Raw genomic sequence first — 13446 nt, 5'->3', positions numbered from 1 at the left:
AGATATACAGTACTGTACAGTACAGCGTGCCTTCTTCTCCGTTCGTAATGTCGAACTGCCACGTGTCGCAAACCGAGGAGCCTCTGTCGCAGCGTCCCTGAGTTCAATTCCGGTCCGCAAACAATGGGTGGCAGCAGTTTCCATGCCACTTGAATGGAAGTGCCATATGGTCAATAATGTTACTCCTAATTATTTATTACGTTGCAGAATGGTAAATATTGGACACTTGACTCAATTAACAATTTCCATCTTGTCAGAATAAGCTCATTGCTGATGTAATGACTGCTCCAATGTGGCCCCGCCCTCTAACTCTTGTCTTGAGATACCATCAACAATCTCAGAGCATATTTCAGCACTGTAAATAATTGAAATACTGTAGTCTCGCCTCAGCTTCTGCCAATGGTAAAAAAGTATTACATCAAAAACTAAAAAAAAAAGTTACATTTCCAGCTGGCGACATAAAGTGTTTTCATCATTTGGCGTGACGTCAGTGGAATGTTCAGCGGTGTCATATGGGAACAGTAGTTGTGATAGCATTTGTATGTCTTAGCAACAAATCTACAACAATGCCCAAACATCTGCATGGGGAAAATGTGAGCTAAATGTCATGAATGGTCAACATCAAGCCTGATTTGATTTGAAGTTGGAGGTGGTAGGGAAAGATCTCTCACACACCAGGAGGCCTCTGGTGCCAGATCACATTTCCAAGCAAGTTGAAGAGAATGACTCAGATTAAAAAAAAAAAAAATAAAAAAATAAAAAAAAAAGAAAGGGCATGGCGATTAGTGACTCAATGATACTTCCTGTAATCCAAAACTACTCAGACCGCACAGCTCGCCACTCTTACAGATGCCTGAAACACACACCACTCCCTCGCTTCGCTCTGCTGAACATGGGCAAATAAATAAAAAAAGAGTAACGTGACTTCATCTCATAAATATTTTTTAGCCTCTATTTTTGAAAAAAGCGATATGTCATTTATATTCTTGAGTGAATTTTCACGTTTTTCTAAGATGAGGATTCATATTTGGCAGAGCACGATAGGTAATCTTACATGATCAAAATACAGATACAATTATATAAACTACATGGATTTAAAATTATAATGCATGTATAAAAATAAATTCATAATATGCAGATCATAAAATTTAGAATAAAACATCATAATAATTACAAATCAAAATAATGATGCGCTACGGTTATTCACAAATGTCCTCTGAATAACAACAGGCCCATTTCAGTTTTCAGTTTTGGTAAAGATCCTAAAAATGCTTGCAACTGAACAGTTGAAGGAATTCCTTGCGATAGATCAATGTTATGCTCGATCTGTTTTCAGAAAGCACCATCACAACTATATCGTAGGAGCAGAGCTGCACTAGTTGATGATCTATACGAAGCTTTTGACACAACCGATCATCTCATTTTGATGAGCTCACATCTAAATGACTCAATATTTATTATGGGGTACCTCAGGGCGCCATCTTAGGTCCACTAGACTTCATTATGTTACTGCTGTGCTTTGGGCATTTAACATTCATATTGTACATAACACGCTGAATCACTGGTATTTACATCATACTAGACTTTCACTGCAATCATTTTTATTTTGTTTGAGTTGTTATGCAACATACACCGTTACATGGTAAAGTCTCATTGTAGTATAGTATTTATCCAGAAGCATATCCTGCAGGCTTCCTCCTACATTCCCCAAACATGCATGTTAGGTTTCCTGAAGACTCGAAACTGTTTCTAATTGAATGTGAATGTGAATGGTTGTTTGTGTATATGCGCCCTGCAATTGGCTTGCAACCAATCCAAGCCTTACTGTAACCCGCCTCTTCACACAAAAGTCAGCTGGGACTTCAGATCACCCGCAACCCAAATGAGGACTGGTGTTATAGAAAACGGATGAAAGTCGAGTCTTTCTCACCAGATAATATCAAAGCATGACCAAAACATTTCGTTGTTATTTTTCCAGTTGGTCATGGCAATAAGTAAAGATAATTGAAGCTGAAATTTATGATCAAACATTATGGGGGTCACTCACATGTGATGTCCAAATGTCGGCTGACAGCAACCAGATTGGACAAATGAAAGCAAGTTTACTTATCTGATGATGTTCACAGGAGAAATGTGGTCTGGAGTAAACAAGCATCTCCATTGCCACGTGCTGCGCAGAACAACAAGCTTAGCCATTGACTCACTGGCTATTAAACATGACAGCATTTTAAATCACAAGTTAAGTGGCAGCAGGTGACCGAGCTGCGAGTGTGTGTGCCTGCTAAGATTCAATGAGGGAGTGGTTCGTGTGTGACTCCACTTAGTCACATATGGACCAGTGGTGGGAGTTCAAGAACGTGTCAAGTGAATTCTGAAATGTGTTTCTAAATCCATAATACATGTTTGAGGATAATTGCTGGAAACATGTGAAATAAACTATGCAGTTCTCAACTAGTACTCACTTCAGTTTTACAGATCTATTGGGTGTGGCGAAAACAGGGTGTAGTGACAGACTCGGGCCCGAGCATGAGTCACCCCACCTCAACTATATAAGAACTTAAGCACCTTGGTTAGGATCAGCGGCCACTTTAGAGTGCCTCATTGTCAGACACGCGTGCGCACATGTCACACGGAAGAAGGTGGAAAAGCCAGCGGGGAGGGATTGAAAAAAATTTAGGGGCACTGTACACTCCATGGCCAATCCGTGTTTCTCCTTACTTAAGCCACTTGCACTATTTGGAGTGTAAACACTAAACTCGCGTTGCCTGAATTCTGTTCCAGTGTGGAATCCAGTGGAGCAAAAAACGAATATTGTGTATGAGTGTGTATTATGGATCAGGGTGCTTAAAAGTGAATGCCCCCCATTTTTCATTTTAAACACACCGAGTGTTTAATCGCAGAGCAAAAATAACTTGTGACTGCAGCGGGCCCAATAAGAACAATCCTGTGACTGCCGCTGCCCTGCATACTTTCCTCCGGAATGGAATGTTGCTGCTCCAGGCAAGCTTCACCCCCACCCCCACTTGTTGGGGCTCAAGATCGCTATTTAAGATCTTATTTAACTCCAAAAGTACACGCTTTCTTCGACCAGATTAGGACTTTTTTCTCCGCAAGAAAAACAGACTCTTCTATTTCTGGCTTCCCCCCTCCCGGCGCTGACGTCAGCACTAAGTTATTTTCATGAATGGAGGGGGCGGTCATGAGGACGCGGTGACGTCAGTGCTTGCGGAAGCGGGAGCGTGGAATGTTAGTAACATTGTTGTTGTTTTGGGGTGAATTGAGTTAGCAGGACGCTACGCTCGCAGGCTGGCTGCGTCGCCGTCTGCCGGACTCAGCAAAGCGGCTTCGACGGCCTCGTTTTCCCTGGGGGGTTAGGTTCCCACCTAACCGGACATATAAATATATATATTTTTAAATATTTTATTTTTCCGCGCATTCCAGTCCACGTGGATCCACGCGCACCCAAACAGGTGAGGTTGTTTATTTAAAATAAGTTTAGATATGTTGCGAAAATGCGGAAGTCAGAAAACAAACAGTTTAAATCGACACGTGTAAAATAAACGGTGGCCAAAAACGGCTTACTCGAGAGTTTGCGGTTACGTTGAAATAAACGGAGTTGACGTACGAGTGAAAGTCGAAGGCTTTTTAAAAGTAGGTGAAGTGAGCGCATACATTCTAGTGAAACATTAAAAGTAGTAGTAGTACGACTAAGCTACCTGTAATTTAAATAATGATACACGAATGGTTGTTTTATGACATAGATTATTTAAAAAAAACTGAACTGGTGTTAAGAGTCTGTAAACTATTTGTACCACACTTCTGGTTTCATTCTGAGATGGAGCGTAAAAATAAAAAAAACAGCCCAAATCCCAGCCTGCTTTTGACATTGGAATACAACACGTGGTGTACATTTTCGACATGTCGGACAAAGGGCACCATAAGTCGTCAGACCACCGGTACTGGCAAGGCTGGCGGGGGGAGCATATATATACATCAACAATATATCTCTTCCCAGGGGAAAAAACAAAAAGTCTTCTCATGTGGATCATAGTGTCGAGTTGCAAAATCATGCACTTGTAATTAATGTTATGAGGAGTTTTTTTTTAATGAATGTGTGAGCTCAGTTGAACTCTGACGCAACTCCATTTACGTACGCTCACTGTTTGAGTCACTTCTTTCACTTTAAATGTCACCAACTTGCATTTTCAATCTTGTTCCGGGTGGGTGCACAGAATGTGGGAGTGGGCGCTCTCATCTGTCATGAGGTGAACATGTGCCTCAATTGACCCCCGCCCCCCCCCCAACCACCCTTCACAGTTTTTTTTTCTATTAAGTCCGAGGGCTGACTCACTTCTTTTCCACTGGTGCGCTTGTTGCGTGAGCGTGATGAAGCACATGAGATCCAGACAAGGGGATATGTATTTAAATTGTCACCAGTCATTGACTACTTTGCCCGGGATGAAACGCGGCAACAGAATGCAGAGCGCTCATGTGGTGGTGGTTGGTGGAGTGTTGTGAAAGTGACATAGCTGCGGTGAGCAATGTGATGACTCACAGGGATGTTTGCTCTGATGTGTTTTTGCCTCGCTCGCTCTGAGGGAGGGAGGCGGGTGATTGGCTATGCAAGCCTGCGATTTTACTCACGGGTAAACATCATTTGAGCGGCTAATAATACCTTGGTTACACCTGCGCAATCGAATGAGATCCAAAGGCCATGGCTGCCTCAAACAGACATTGCTCGCTTTGCCTAATAGTATGGTTTTCTGAAAAGTAACAAGAGTTGAATAAGATATTGTAAGCATTTTCTTGTTAGCAAACCCCTCATTACATTAACTTAAACAATAGCTGAATAAACCGTTATTCTTGACTTCTTCATATTGTTTCAGTCCATCCTATTTGGCCATCCAAGCAAAATAGTAACAAAAATTTCACTGTTTATTTGCTCATCTGATTTGTGATTTACTGAGTCATGTTCACACCACAATTGTTTGGCAGAATGTTTTGACGTCGTATTAAACGCTTAAAAGACTGCAAATCAAAGTGTCGAGTAAGTTAGCGACTGTAATTGAAGTAGATCAAAAAATTGCCTTTCATATAAAGCCATGGTTCATTTGCCACTATTTAGCATAAGGCTAATCTGTGTATTTGTTTAATAATTCTGACTTTTTTTTTAATTGGTATTAGGCTTTACACGATGAGGATTTTGGGGGCTGATCACCGATTACCAATCTGCGAGGTAAAAAAAACCAAAAAAAAACAAACAAACGGTAACTGTCAGCAATCTGATCAAGGATCGACCAATCTATCCAAACTATTTCAACAAGTTGTTTAAATGGCCAAAACGCATGCATCAGTGAACCCCATTGAAATGCATGGGGGGGGTTAAACTCAAATTTTTTTCAAAAAATCCTGATAAACATTACATACACAGATTTTTAAAAATAAATAAATCAGACCCTATTCGATATGCTGGGAAAAATAATAACAATGGCAGCACAGAACATACCTGGACTGTTTGCTGCTGTGTTGAATTTTTCAGATCTGATCATCGACGTCACGGATCGATCGGCAACTCATGATTTCATAACCGATGACTGATTTTGCAAAAAACGGCAAATATCTGCCGATCCAATGCAGCCCATCACATCTGTGTAAAGTCCAATTGCAATACAGGGAAAAATGGGCAGACCCTCCCACCCCCCGAAATGGAGAAAAGCAAATACCTGTATTGTATTTTGACTTGTGGGGGTGCACATTGCAAACACCTCAAAGAAAAACCGGAGTCTAGATTTGAACTTGAACCTCAGAACTGTGAGACAGACGTGCTGTGCTGGACTCTCTCAGCATGCGTTTGCTATTTCTAAAGGAAGTTTTGACCATGTTTTTCGCATCATAAGTGGGCAAAGCACAGAAATAGAAACTGCCCTCAGCATGATGCAGTGCAGTTTGATGCCAACTTGTCAATCAAAAGTGAGCATGATGATTTTTGTCAAGCCAGACTTTTTGAGGCAATCTCCTTCAACTGTGCAGGGGTGCCTAATGAAATGACCTGACAGTTACACGGTCACACGGCGAGCTGCATCCTGCTTTCAACCCCGCCGGTTCGCCGGCCTCATTGTACTCATAGGTGCGGCTCGGGCCAAGGTTATTTATTTGGTGGGATGTCATTGGGAAATCCTCGCTGGTTTGGACAGGTCCGACTCGCTGATGCACATTTTGCAACTTCCTGATTCCACACAGAGTGAGAATGCAAGCTGGCAGCACACATCCAGAATGCCTGAGCTTGTTGTTTTGGAGTTCACGGCGACTGCTAAACGTGAGCTTTTGTCTGCTGTTATTCACACACGGCTTTTCCATGTGGGCTCATTTTCCCAGCCCTCGTTCTGCATTCTTGAAATTGTCTTTGGAATACAGCGCGTTCTCCACCCTTTCCGCACCACAGATCTCCGGTGGTCATGCCAACCGTTGCTCGGGCTACTTTTCCTTCCTTTCTCGTGAAACAACGGGATTTTCCAGGAAACGTCAGATCGGGAGGGTGCGATTCCCTGCCTGCCGCTTGGGGCTTTTAACAGTAAACAGCATGACTCACCTCTCGGTTATGCGCCGCGTTTCCTTCACACCGGATCCCGACGAATGTGCTGCGCTGGGGGAAAGAGAGTGGAATTTGCACATGTACAGGGTCTGTTGGATGAATTTCAACAGCCGCCTGGGGAGAAAAAAATAAAAAAATAAAAAGTGCCAAAAGATTATCTGTCAGAGGGCGGCTTCAAGTCTGCCCTCGGAACTAGCAAATAGAAAGAAGGAAAACAAGGCGGTTGTGTGTTGTTTATTTCTGGAGCGGGCCGGGCCCTCCAGTTACCTGCCGCAACCTTGAACTTGACCAGATGCCTGAAAAAAACAAACAAACACGTCATCAAGAACACGAGTGTTTTTTTAAATCGTGCTTGGGTTGAAAAATCATGACAACATGCAAAGTGGATTAGCATCAAAAGAAAGTTCAACCACTTTATAAAAAAAAGTAAAAGAAAGTAAAACTACTCGGCATATGTAAAAGGGAACCCAGTACATTCACACATTACAAAAGACCTAAACAAATCTAACAAAAGCATTAGAGCTGAAATGAGTCAGAATAATTTGGCTACCTTGATTAAAAAAAAAAAAAAAAAAAATACTTGAGACTGTTTTTTTTGCCTCGGGCATCCCCTTATTTACATGTTCATTGCCAAGACGTAGTAGTCAAGCTAACCACAACAACAAGTATATATGCTATGCATGACAGTAACAACTTCAAGATATACCTTACAAAATATGAACAACGCCTAGGTACCCTTTTGCTTTTAATAGCAGCATGTCACGGTGGAATGGCTGACTTGGCTCTGCATGGGGCCATTTGCCGTTATAAACTGTTGCTACCGACTTCAACAATACAATAACATCCTGGAATAATGTTCAATCGCTAATTAAGGTCATGAAAAAAAAATGACATAATTAGTCTGACACCGTATTGTAAGGCACCTGTTGTCAGTGTTTAGCGCTAACAAGCGCCTGCTAGCAAGCAGGCGGGTGCCTACTAGCAAGCGCTCCAGTGCCCCATATATATTGCTGTTGAATTAATTTTCAAAAGCAGAAGATGTAACACATGTTTTGTTTTAGCCGGCAAAATGGTAACTGTGGTTCTGACGTCACTATTTGTCACAGAGACCAAAAATCTATGCCCAGGGTTAGGGATTTGTCGAAAACCTTGCCGTTACTAGAAAAGAAATCGTGCTCTAAGCACAGTTTAATTTGGGGTATAAAATATTGCATATCTAAAAATGAAAACCTGTTGGTCGTTCATTATTAAGTGTAAATGTTTTTTTTTGTCTTCTCTGTCATTAACCAAGCAAGAAAAATAGAAACTTTTATTTCAATGCGAATACCCGATTATTCGATAGGATTTTCAGTAGGATATCGGAATAGCAAAATATTTGGTAGTTGCAGCCCTAGAACGCAAGGAATATTAAATGTGGAGTGAATATGCTACATTAGCGTTGCACATCACCAAACAAGCAGTCTTTTGTTGTTTTTCTTGTTTGTCCGCAGACGAGCGTGCTTTGATGTTGGATTGTTTTTGAAAAACAAGAGAAAAATAGACCCGAGGTGTCCAAAAATATCCTTGAAAGTGTCCATTTCAAAGTGATGCGTCCGCCCAAAACAACGCGAGACACGCTCTGCTCTCCACATCAGTCAGGGCCTGCGTGTTTATTGCACGTATTGACTCGCCGCACCGTCTTTTATCTCAAACCTTGTGGCGACGGATCACTCCGAGCTTTGTCGCGGATGCGCCATTGCGTCATTCCAATACAGTTATTGCCGGGGATTTCTGAGGTAATGCAATTAGGTGAGTTTAGAAAAAAAAAAAGTAAAGAGGGAGGAAAATAACAACCTTTCCGGGATGCTGTTTGATCTGTTCAGATTTGGAAGTTATTTTCTCACCATAGGAAATAATCCGTTATGACGTTTAAAATTCTCACCTGTAATAAAATTGACTTAGATTAAACTCAAGGTTCATAAAAGATGCACAGCAAAAAAAATCAAGAAAATGAGGTATAACTGTGCAACAACTTATCACAAGATGTCAAACATGATGTAAAAAAAAAAAAAAAAAACAAACACATTGACCCGACTATATTCCAACACGATTTCAGTTGGCAAAAAAAAACCAAAACCATATTTTTTTTTCATTAAAAAAAAAAAATCGAATTGAGCGCAATTTCTTCTTCTTCTTTTTAGGACAAAAATTAAAAGAAAACCCCTGATAATAACTGGACTCAAAACCAATCGAGGGACAAATTCACTATCAGTTTGCCCAGCTTTTGTGGAGCCGCTAACCGTCGGAATCATCATCGGCATCCAATTCACAAATCACGTGCAGATGGTTCAATGCTTCACAAACTGCGCTGCCAAGCAGATTGCGGTGCTATTTGTGTGAATTTAAATGAAAATATATTTGGCGGAATAATTGCTCACCTCTTCGTAAACGAGCCTCATTGATCAACGTTGAAATCGTGAACACAATCGCCGATAGCCACATGCTCTTTATAACGTCTTTGGAAAGCTGCTGTCGACTTCTCTCTCCTCTGGCAACCTCGGAAAATAGAATAGTTTATCGAGTGTTTTCCATAAAACAACAACAATTTATACTGTAATTAAAATATTGAAAAGATATGTGAATCCACAGTTCTACTGTATATTGAAATGTTTTTATAACCGACCTCCCGGCATGTGCGCACAGGCTACGTTTGATTTGTTTGGGCACGTGAACTACAGCAGACACATCGGAATTCCAGACATTTTGTACACTGCAACTGTTGTTTAACAAGTGAGGAAGAGTCTCAGCTCCGCCCGCATCCCCTTCCCCGTTCCCTTGTAGTGGAGTGCATGGCGGGACATCTTGGGTTTGCTCCGGTGAACATTTGCATGAGAGGCTCCGGCACATGTGTGTTTACTCAGGAATGTGGTTTTTGTTCTCAAAGCGAGCCATCTGTGCCCTTTTTTTTCCCTTTGGAGGTATTTTCCCAGACTGCCTTTGCAGAATGGCCTCGCACGAGTTGTTTTCTTGATTGCGTCTGTTGGAAAGGGGGGGGGGGGGGATCTGTCCCGTTTGTACACGAGCGCCTGGGTTCTATCATGCGAGCTCTTGTGGAAGAAATTTTGGCATCTTGATGAGGAGAACCTTAGAAAAACACAAGTACATGCCTGAAGAATTTCAGGAAAACAAGGTCTTGGTTCTCGCCAGAGGCCCCCTTGTATGAAGGAAAGGGGCCTCCCATACTGCTAACATGCAACACTTTTCCATAATCTTCACAAGGAATATTCCCAGGGACCCCCGTGCTGACGCAACAAGACATTTTCCAACGACTTGCATATGAGGAATACCATATACTGTATAAATATATTTACTTTGGCGATGCAGCTGGGTAGATGTTGCTAGAATCCCGAAACAGGACTTAGTGGTTGGCTTTAGTCATGCGTTTCAGCACACTGGAACGCTTTGATGTTGGTCTCTATCCTGTCAACTGGGATGTCATGATTCGGCTTCGGACAGCATCTTCAAAATTGCTTTTAAAAAAAAAAAACATTCGCTTCAAGCACTGATTCCTAAAATGTAGTATGCCAAAGAATACCTGAATCAATTACATGTTCAAACTATATATCATCGCTCACTGACCTTTTTGAAACTGAGATACATGTCTTGAGTGCGAATTAATGCAAAGGGCTACCACGTTGATGCCCACATCTGAATTCATGAATGTGAAGATTGATCACGTCACAATCATTAGGAAACATCAATAAGCAAGACTGTATTTATATACTACATTTTTAAATGATCACATGTAAAACTGTCCCAGAAATTCACAATGTCCCCTCAGTGGTAAGCTATTTTTGGTTTGGTTGGGTGACTCAGGCTCGCGGGCGCCGGGTCAGTGACCCCTGCTGTACATAAAGCTGGAGTGGCATCAACTTCTTTGTTTAAATAAAACGGTGCCTTGAGATGCAAGTTTAATTAGTTACGTGACCACACTTGTAACTGAAAACATTTGTATGAGTATAAATCGTCTTTCCCCGTTGAGATGAATCAAAACAATAGGATGTCGTCATCCCACAAAAAAACACAACTAAAATGTGTGCAATGTGTTTTTAATACGGAAACATCATACTTTAATAAAATAATTAAAGAGAACGTAAAGACATAAACAGTTTTTCAATTGCGACTTAATGTGGTAGGTGCGGTTTGGCCAATGGGGCCAATATAATATAGTTACAAAGACACAAAGGCGCAAGACTTTTGCAGCTACTGTGAGGGACTCGGGAAACTGCTGTACCATTAGTTTTTCACAGAGGATAAAGAATATATGCCCATGAGTATTGTTGGATCATCTGTCTACATGTGTTGATGCACTGTTAGAACAGCACGACTATCGATGCTATTCCTTAGCCCATCAATGGCATTTTCCATTGTGTTAGCATGAAGCTAGCAAAGTTGTGTGGTTGTTTTAAATACGCAGTTTAATTTGACAGTCAACTTAAGCTGTGAGTGTTCAAATTGTACATACGGTCATGTTTTAATGGTTTCTTAAAAATATTAAATTTACTTCTGCCTTTTGAGTCACACTTGGGCCTTCTTGGCAACTGTATTTTAATGTTGGTTCATGATGGTGCGACGATGAGAGCTAAGTAATTATTGAGGTGGTACTTGGTGTAAAAAGCCTGAGGACCACTGCCGCCCCACCCAAGGGAATATTTCGAGAACAGCCTTCCCAGGATATCACTTCAAGTGAAACTGTCGACTTGGCAGAAATCGGTTCAAGCGCGGCGTCTAAATTTACCCCCGCAGAGATAAATAAGGGCATGCAGAGGCTCAGGGAAGCCCGGCGAAAGAGGATCTGAGCAGCGGGATGCTGATAGACGACATTGTCTGCCTGTAAAAATACACCCGTGACTATGAGGGAAACTATTCCACCGTGACACGGGGAATTTTCCACAAGCCGCTCCGCTAAAGGTCAGCATGACTGTACTGTAAATGTAATGCTGACGTGACAGTAATTTACGCCCTGTCATGTGGCGGTGGGTGTTACGGAGGGACCCCCTCCTCACCACCTTGTTGGCGGGGGGGGGGAGAGAAAAAAAAACTTGTTTGTAGGCTGTGTGAGCTCGGCTGCTGCGGTTATGAATGAGCCTTGTTTACCCGCTCGCTGACCATGTGACTCATACTCCCACGCCCATTCACAGGGACGTTGCCATGGCAGCCACCGAGCATGAAACATGGCACTTCCAAGTCCTGAAATAGAGCCCTTGCTTTTGGTCACGGCGTTGTTTTTTTGGGGGGCTGTGGACACCCTGCTCTGTGACAAGATGGACTTTTTCTCAAGAGTCCAGCTTCTGTCAGGGGGGGTGCTGGCTCATTCTAGTGAACGACATTGTTGAGACAACGGCTCAGCTGAAGTCCTGCTGTCCTCTGCTGGTACACATGGCCAATGGCAAGATGCTAAAAGTTGCTGGAGAGGCATTAAGGAGCTTTCAATGACCTACAGTCGAACAAAAAGTTCAGGGTCTGGTGTTTTTAGGTGACATTTTCTGGATGCTGTCAATTTTGCCGTTCAGCTCCTAATTGGAGAACATTGAATAGCTGGACATGTGCATTACAAAACTGAGAGATATGAGTAATGTACAGAATCGACATTAGCTTCCAATTTCTCTCTTGTCAGCACTACATTGTGAGAGTTTTGCCAAAAAAGTGTATGAAAACTTTATCAACACAAGGCTTTGCGGCCAACAGGGTGCCACCACATCCCATTTTGCAGGTGCGCCATAATAGAGCAAGGGGAAAGTGTTGGTTGGGGAAGCCAACAAAGAAGTTAAGGTTGTGCATTGCATTTGTGTGATGATATGAGTGTGTCTGTGTTTGACCAAAAGTCGTTATCGAGGATACATTTGAAATCTGAATGGTTCAAGAAACGCTGTAAAATGAAGAAGATAGAGTGTTACGAAGGCCTTGCTTGGCCCAAGCTGTGCGCTTAGTGGAATAATAAGACGTTACAAGTATCCTGAGTGACTAACACTGTTCCGATCTACTGCCTCAGTGCGTCTCCTGTGAGAGTGTGGCAAGTTGTCTGCATGCAGGGAATGACGACTCCTTTCAAGACGAGCAAAGCTTTAAAGGTAAGCTCCGGACGTGACGGCATTTTGGACTAGGTATCGGGTCCTCACGCTGCGTTTTCCGGGCCGCAGGTCAAGAAGGAGTCGGGCGAGAATGCCCCGGCCCTCAGCGACGACGAGCTGGTGGCCATGTCCGTGCGGGAGCTCAACCAGCACTTGCGCGGGCTGACCAAAGAAGACGTGGTGCGGCTGAAGCAGCGACGGCGCACGCTCAAGAACCGAGGCTACGCCGCCAGCTGCCGCATCAAGCGCGTCACCCAGAAGGAGGAGCTGGAGCGCCAGAAGACGGAGCTGCAGCACGAGGTGGACAAGCTGGCCCGCGAGAACGCCAGCATGCGGTTGGAGCTGGAGGCCCTCCGCGCCAAGTACGAGGCGCTACAGTGCTTCGCCAGGACTGTGACCCGCGGTGGGCCCCTGTCGCCGGGCAAAGTGGCGACCACCAGCGTCATTACCATCGTCAAGTCGGCCAACCACAACAGCTCCGGTCCGACACCCTTTTCGGCGCCGTCGTAGTGTCCGCTGGACTGGGCTCTCTTTACCCGCCTGACCCTGACCCGGCCTCATCCCGCGCCGAGAGGAACCTCAGTAGTAAGACTGAAGGTGGATCGACAGGATGACAAGCTCCAAGTGATCTTATGCTGCATTCATGACTCTCCCTTCTCCTGTCCTTTATCTTAAAAGCGTACACAGACCTGACATCGCTGGGTTGCCTTTGGGGCTCTCTCCCCCCCCCCCCCCACCCACCTC

At 43.3% G+C, this 13446-nt stretch overlaps 2 protein-coding genes and 1 long non-coding RNA gene across 6 annotated transcripts in view; 1 reads left to right on the top strand and 2 right to left on the bottom strand.

Moving 5' to 3' along the window:
• The window catches only part of ints1 (integrator complex subunit 1), a 26256-nt gene extending 18222 nt beyond the window's left edge, over positions 1-8034 (bottom strand). The window contains exons 1-2 of one of the 3 annotated variants that reach the window (XM_019866427.1): positions 6860-8034; positions 6590-6706 (exon numbers count right to left, since the gene is read on the bottom strand). The gene's annotated coding sequence lies outside the window, so the exon portion shown is untranslated. Of the gene's footprint in view, positions 1-675; positions 1160-6589 lie in introns of those variants that run through there. The other 2 variants (XM_019866426.1, XM_019866428.1) reach the window with 2 other exon arrangements.
• mafk (v-maf avian musculoaponeurotic fibrosarcoma oncogene homolog K) lies at positions 2247-13432 on the top strand. Of its 2 annotated transcripts, none has more exons than XM_019866441.1 (3): positions 2247-3470; positions 12624-12702; positions 12772-13432. In XM_019866441.1, the coding sequence occupies exons 2-3, from the start codon at positions 12658-12660 to the stop codon at positions 13210-13212; spliced, it is 486 nt and encodes a 161-aa protein (XP_019722000.1). In that variant the 5' UTR covers positions 2247-3470; positions 12624-12657; the 3' UTR covers positions 13213-13432. The 2 variants fall into 2 exon arrangements, with proteins under 2 accessions (XP_019722000.1, XP_019722001.1); XM_019866442.1 differs by lacking the exon at positions 2247-3470 and adding an exon at positions 5787-6316.
• LOC109513784 (uncharacterized) lies at positions 8773-12615 on the bottom strand. Its single transcript, XR_002167862.1, has 2 exons — positions 9010-12615; positions 8773-8939 (listed from the first exon to the last, which is right to left on the bottom strand). It is a non-coding gene; the product is annotated as an uncharacterized LOC109513784 (long non-coding RNA).
• Positions 13433-13446: the final 14 nt, after the last annotated feature.

This window comes from Hippocampus comes, unplaced genomic scaffold, assembly GCF_001891065.2.
Source record: "Hippocampus comes isolate QL1 unplaced genomic scaffold, H_comes_QL1_v1.1 scaffold99, whole genome shotgun sequence".
Taxonomy (NCBI): Eukaryota; Metazoa; Chordata; class Actinopteri; order Syngnathiformes; family Syngnathidae; genus Hippocampus; species Hippocampus comes.
Note: the sequence above shows the minus strand (reverse complement) of the source record. Positions and strands in the feature narration are given on the sequence as shown.

What these genes read in the sequence shown, in the direction of transcription:
- mafk (XM_019866441.1), top strand. Translation starts at nt 12,658, where the DNA reads ATGCAGGGAATGACGACTCCTTTCAAGACGAGCAAAGCTTTAAAG. An exon ending in AGACGAGCAAAGCTTTAAAG is followed by an intron (nt 12,703 to 12,771) that starts GTAAGCTCCGGA and finishes TCCGGGCCGCAG; the next exon opens with GTCAAGAAGGAGTCGGGCGA.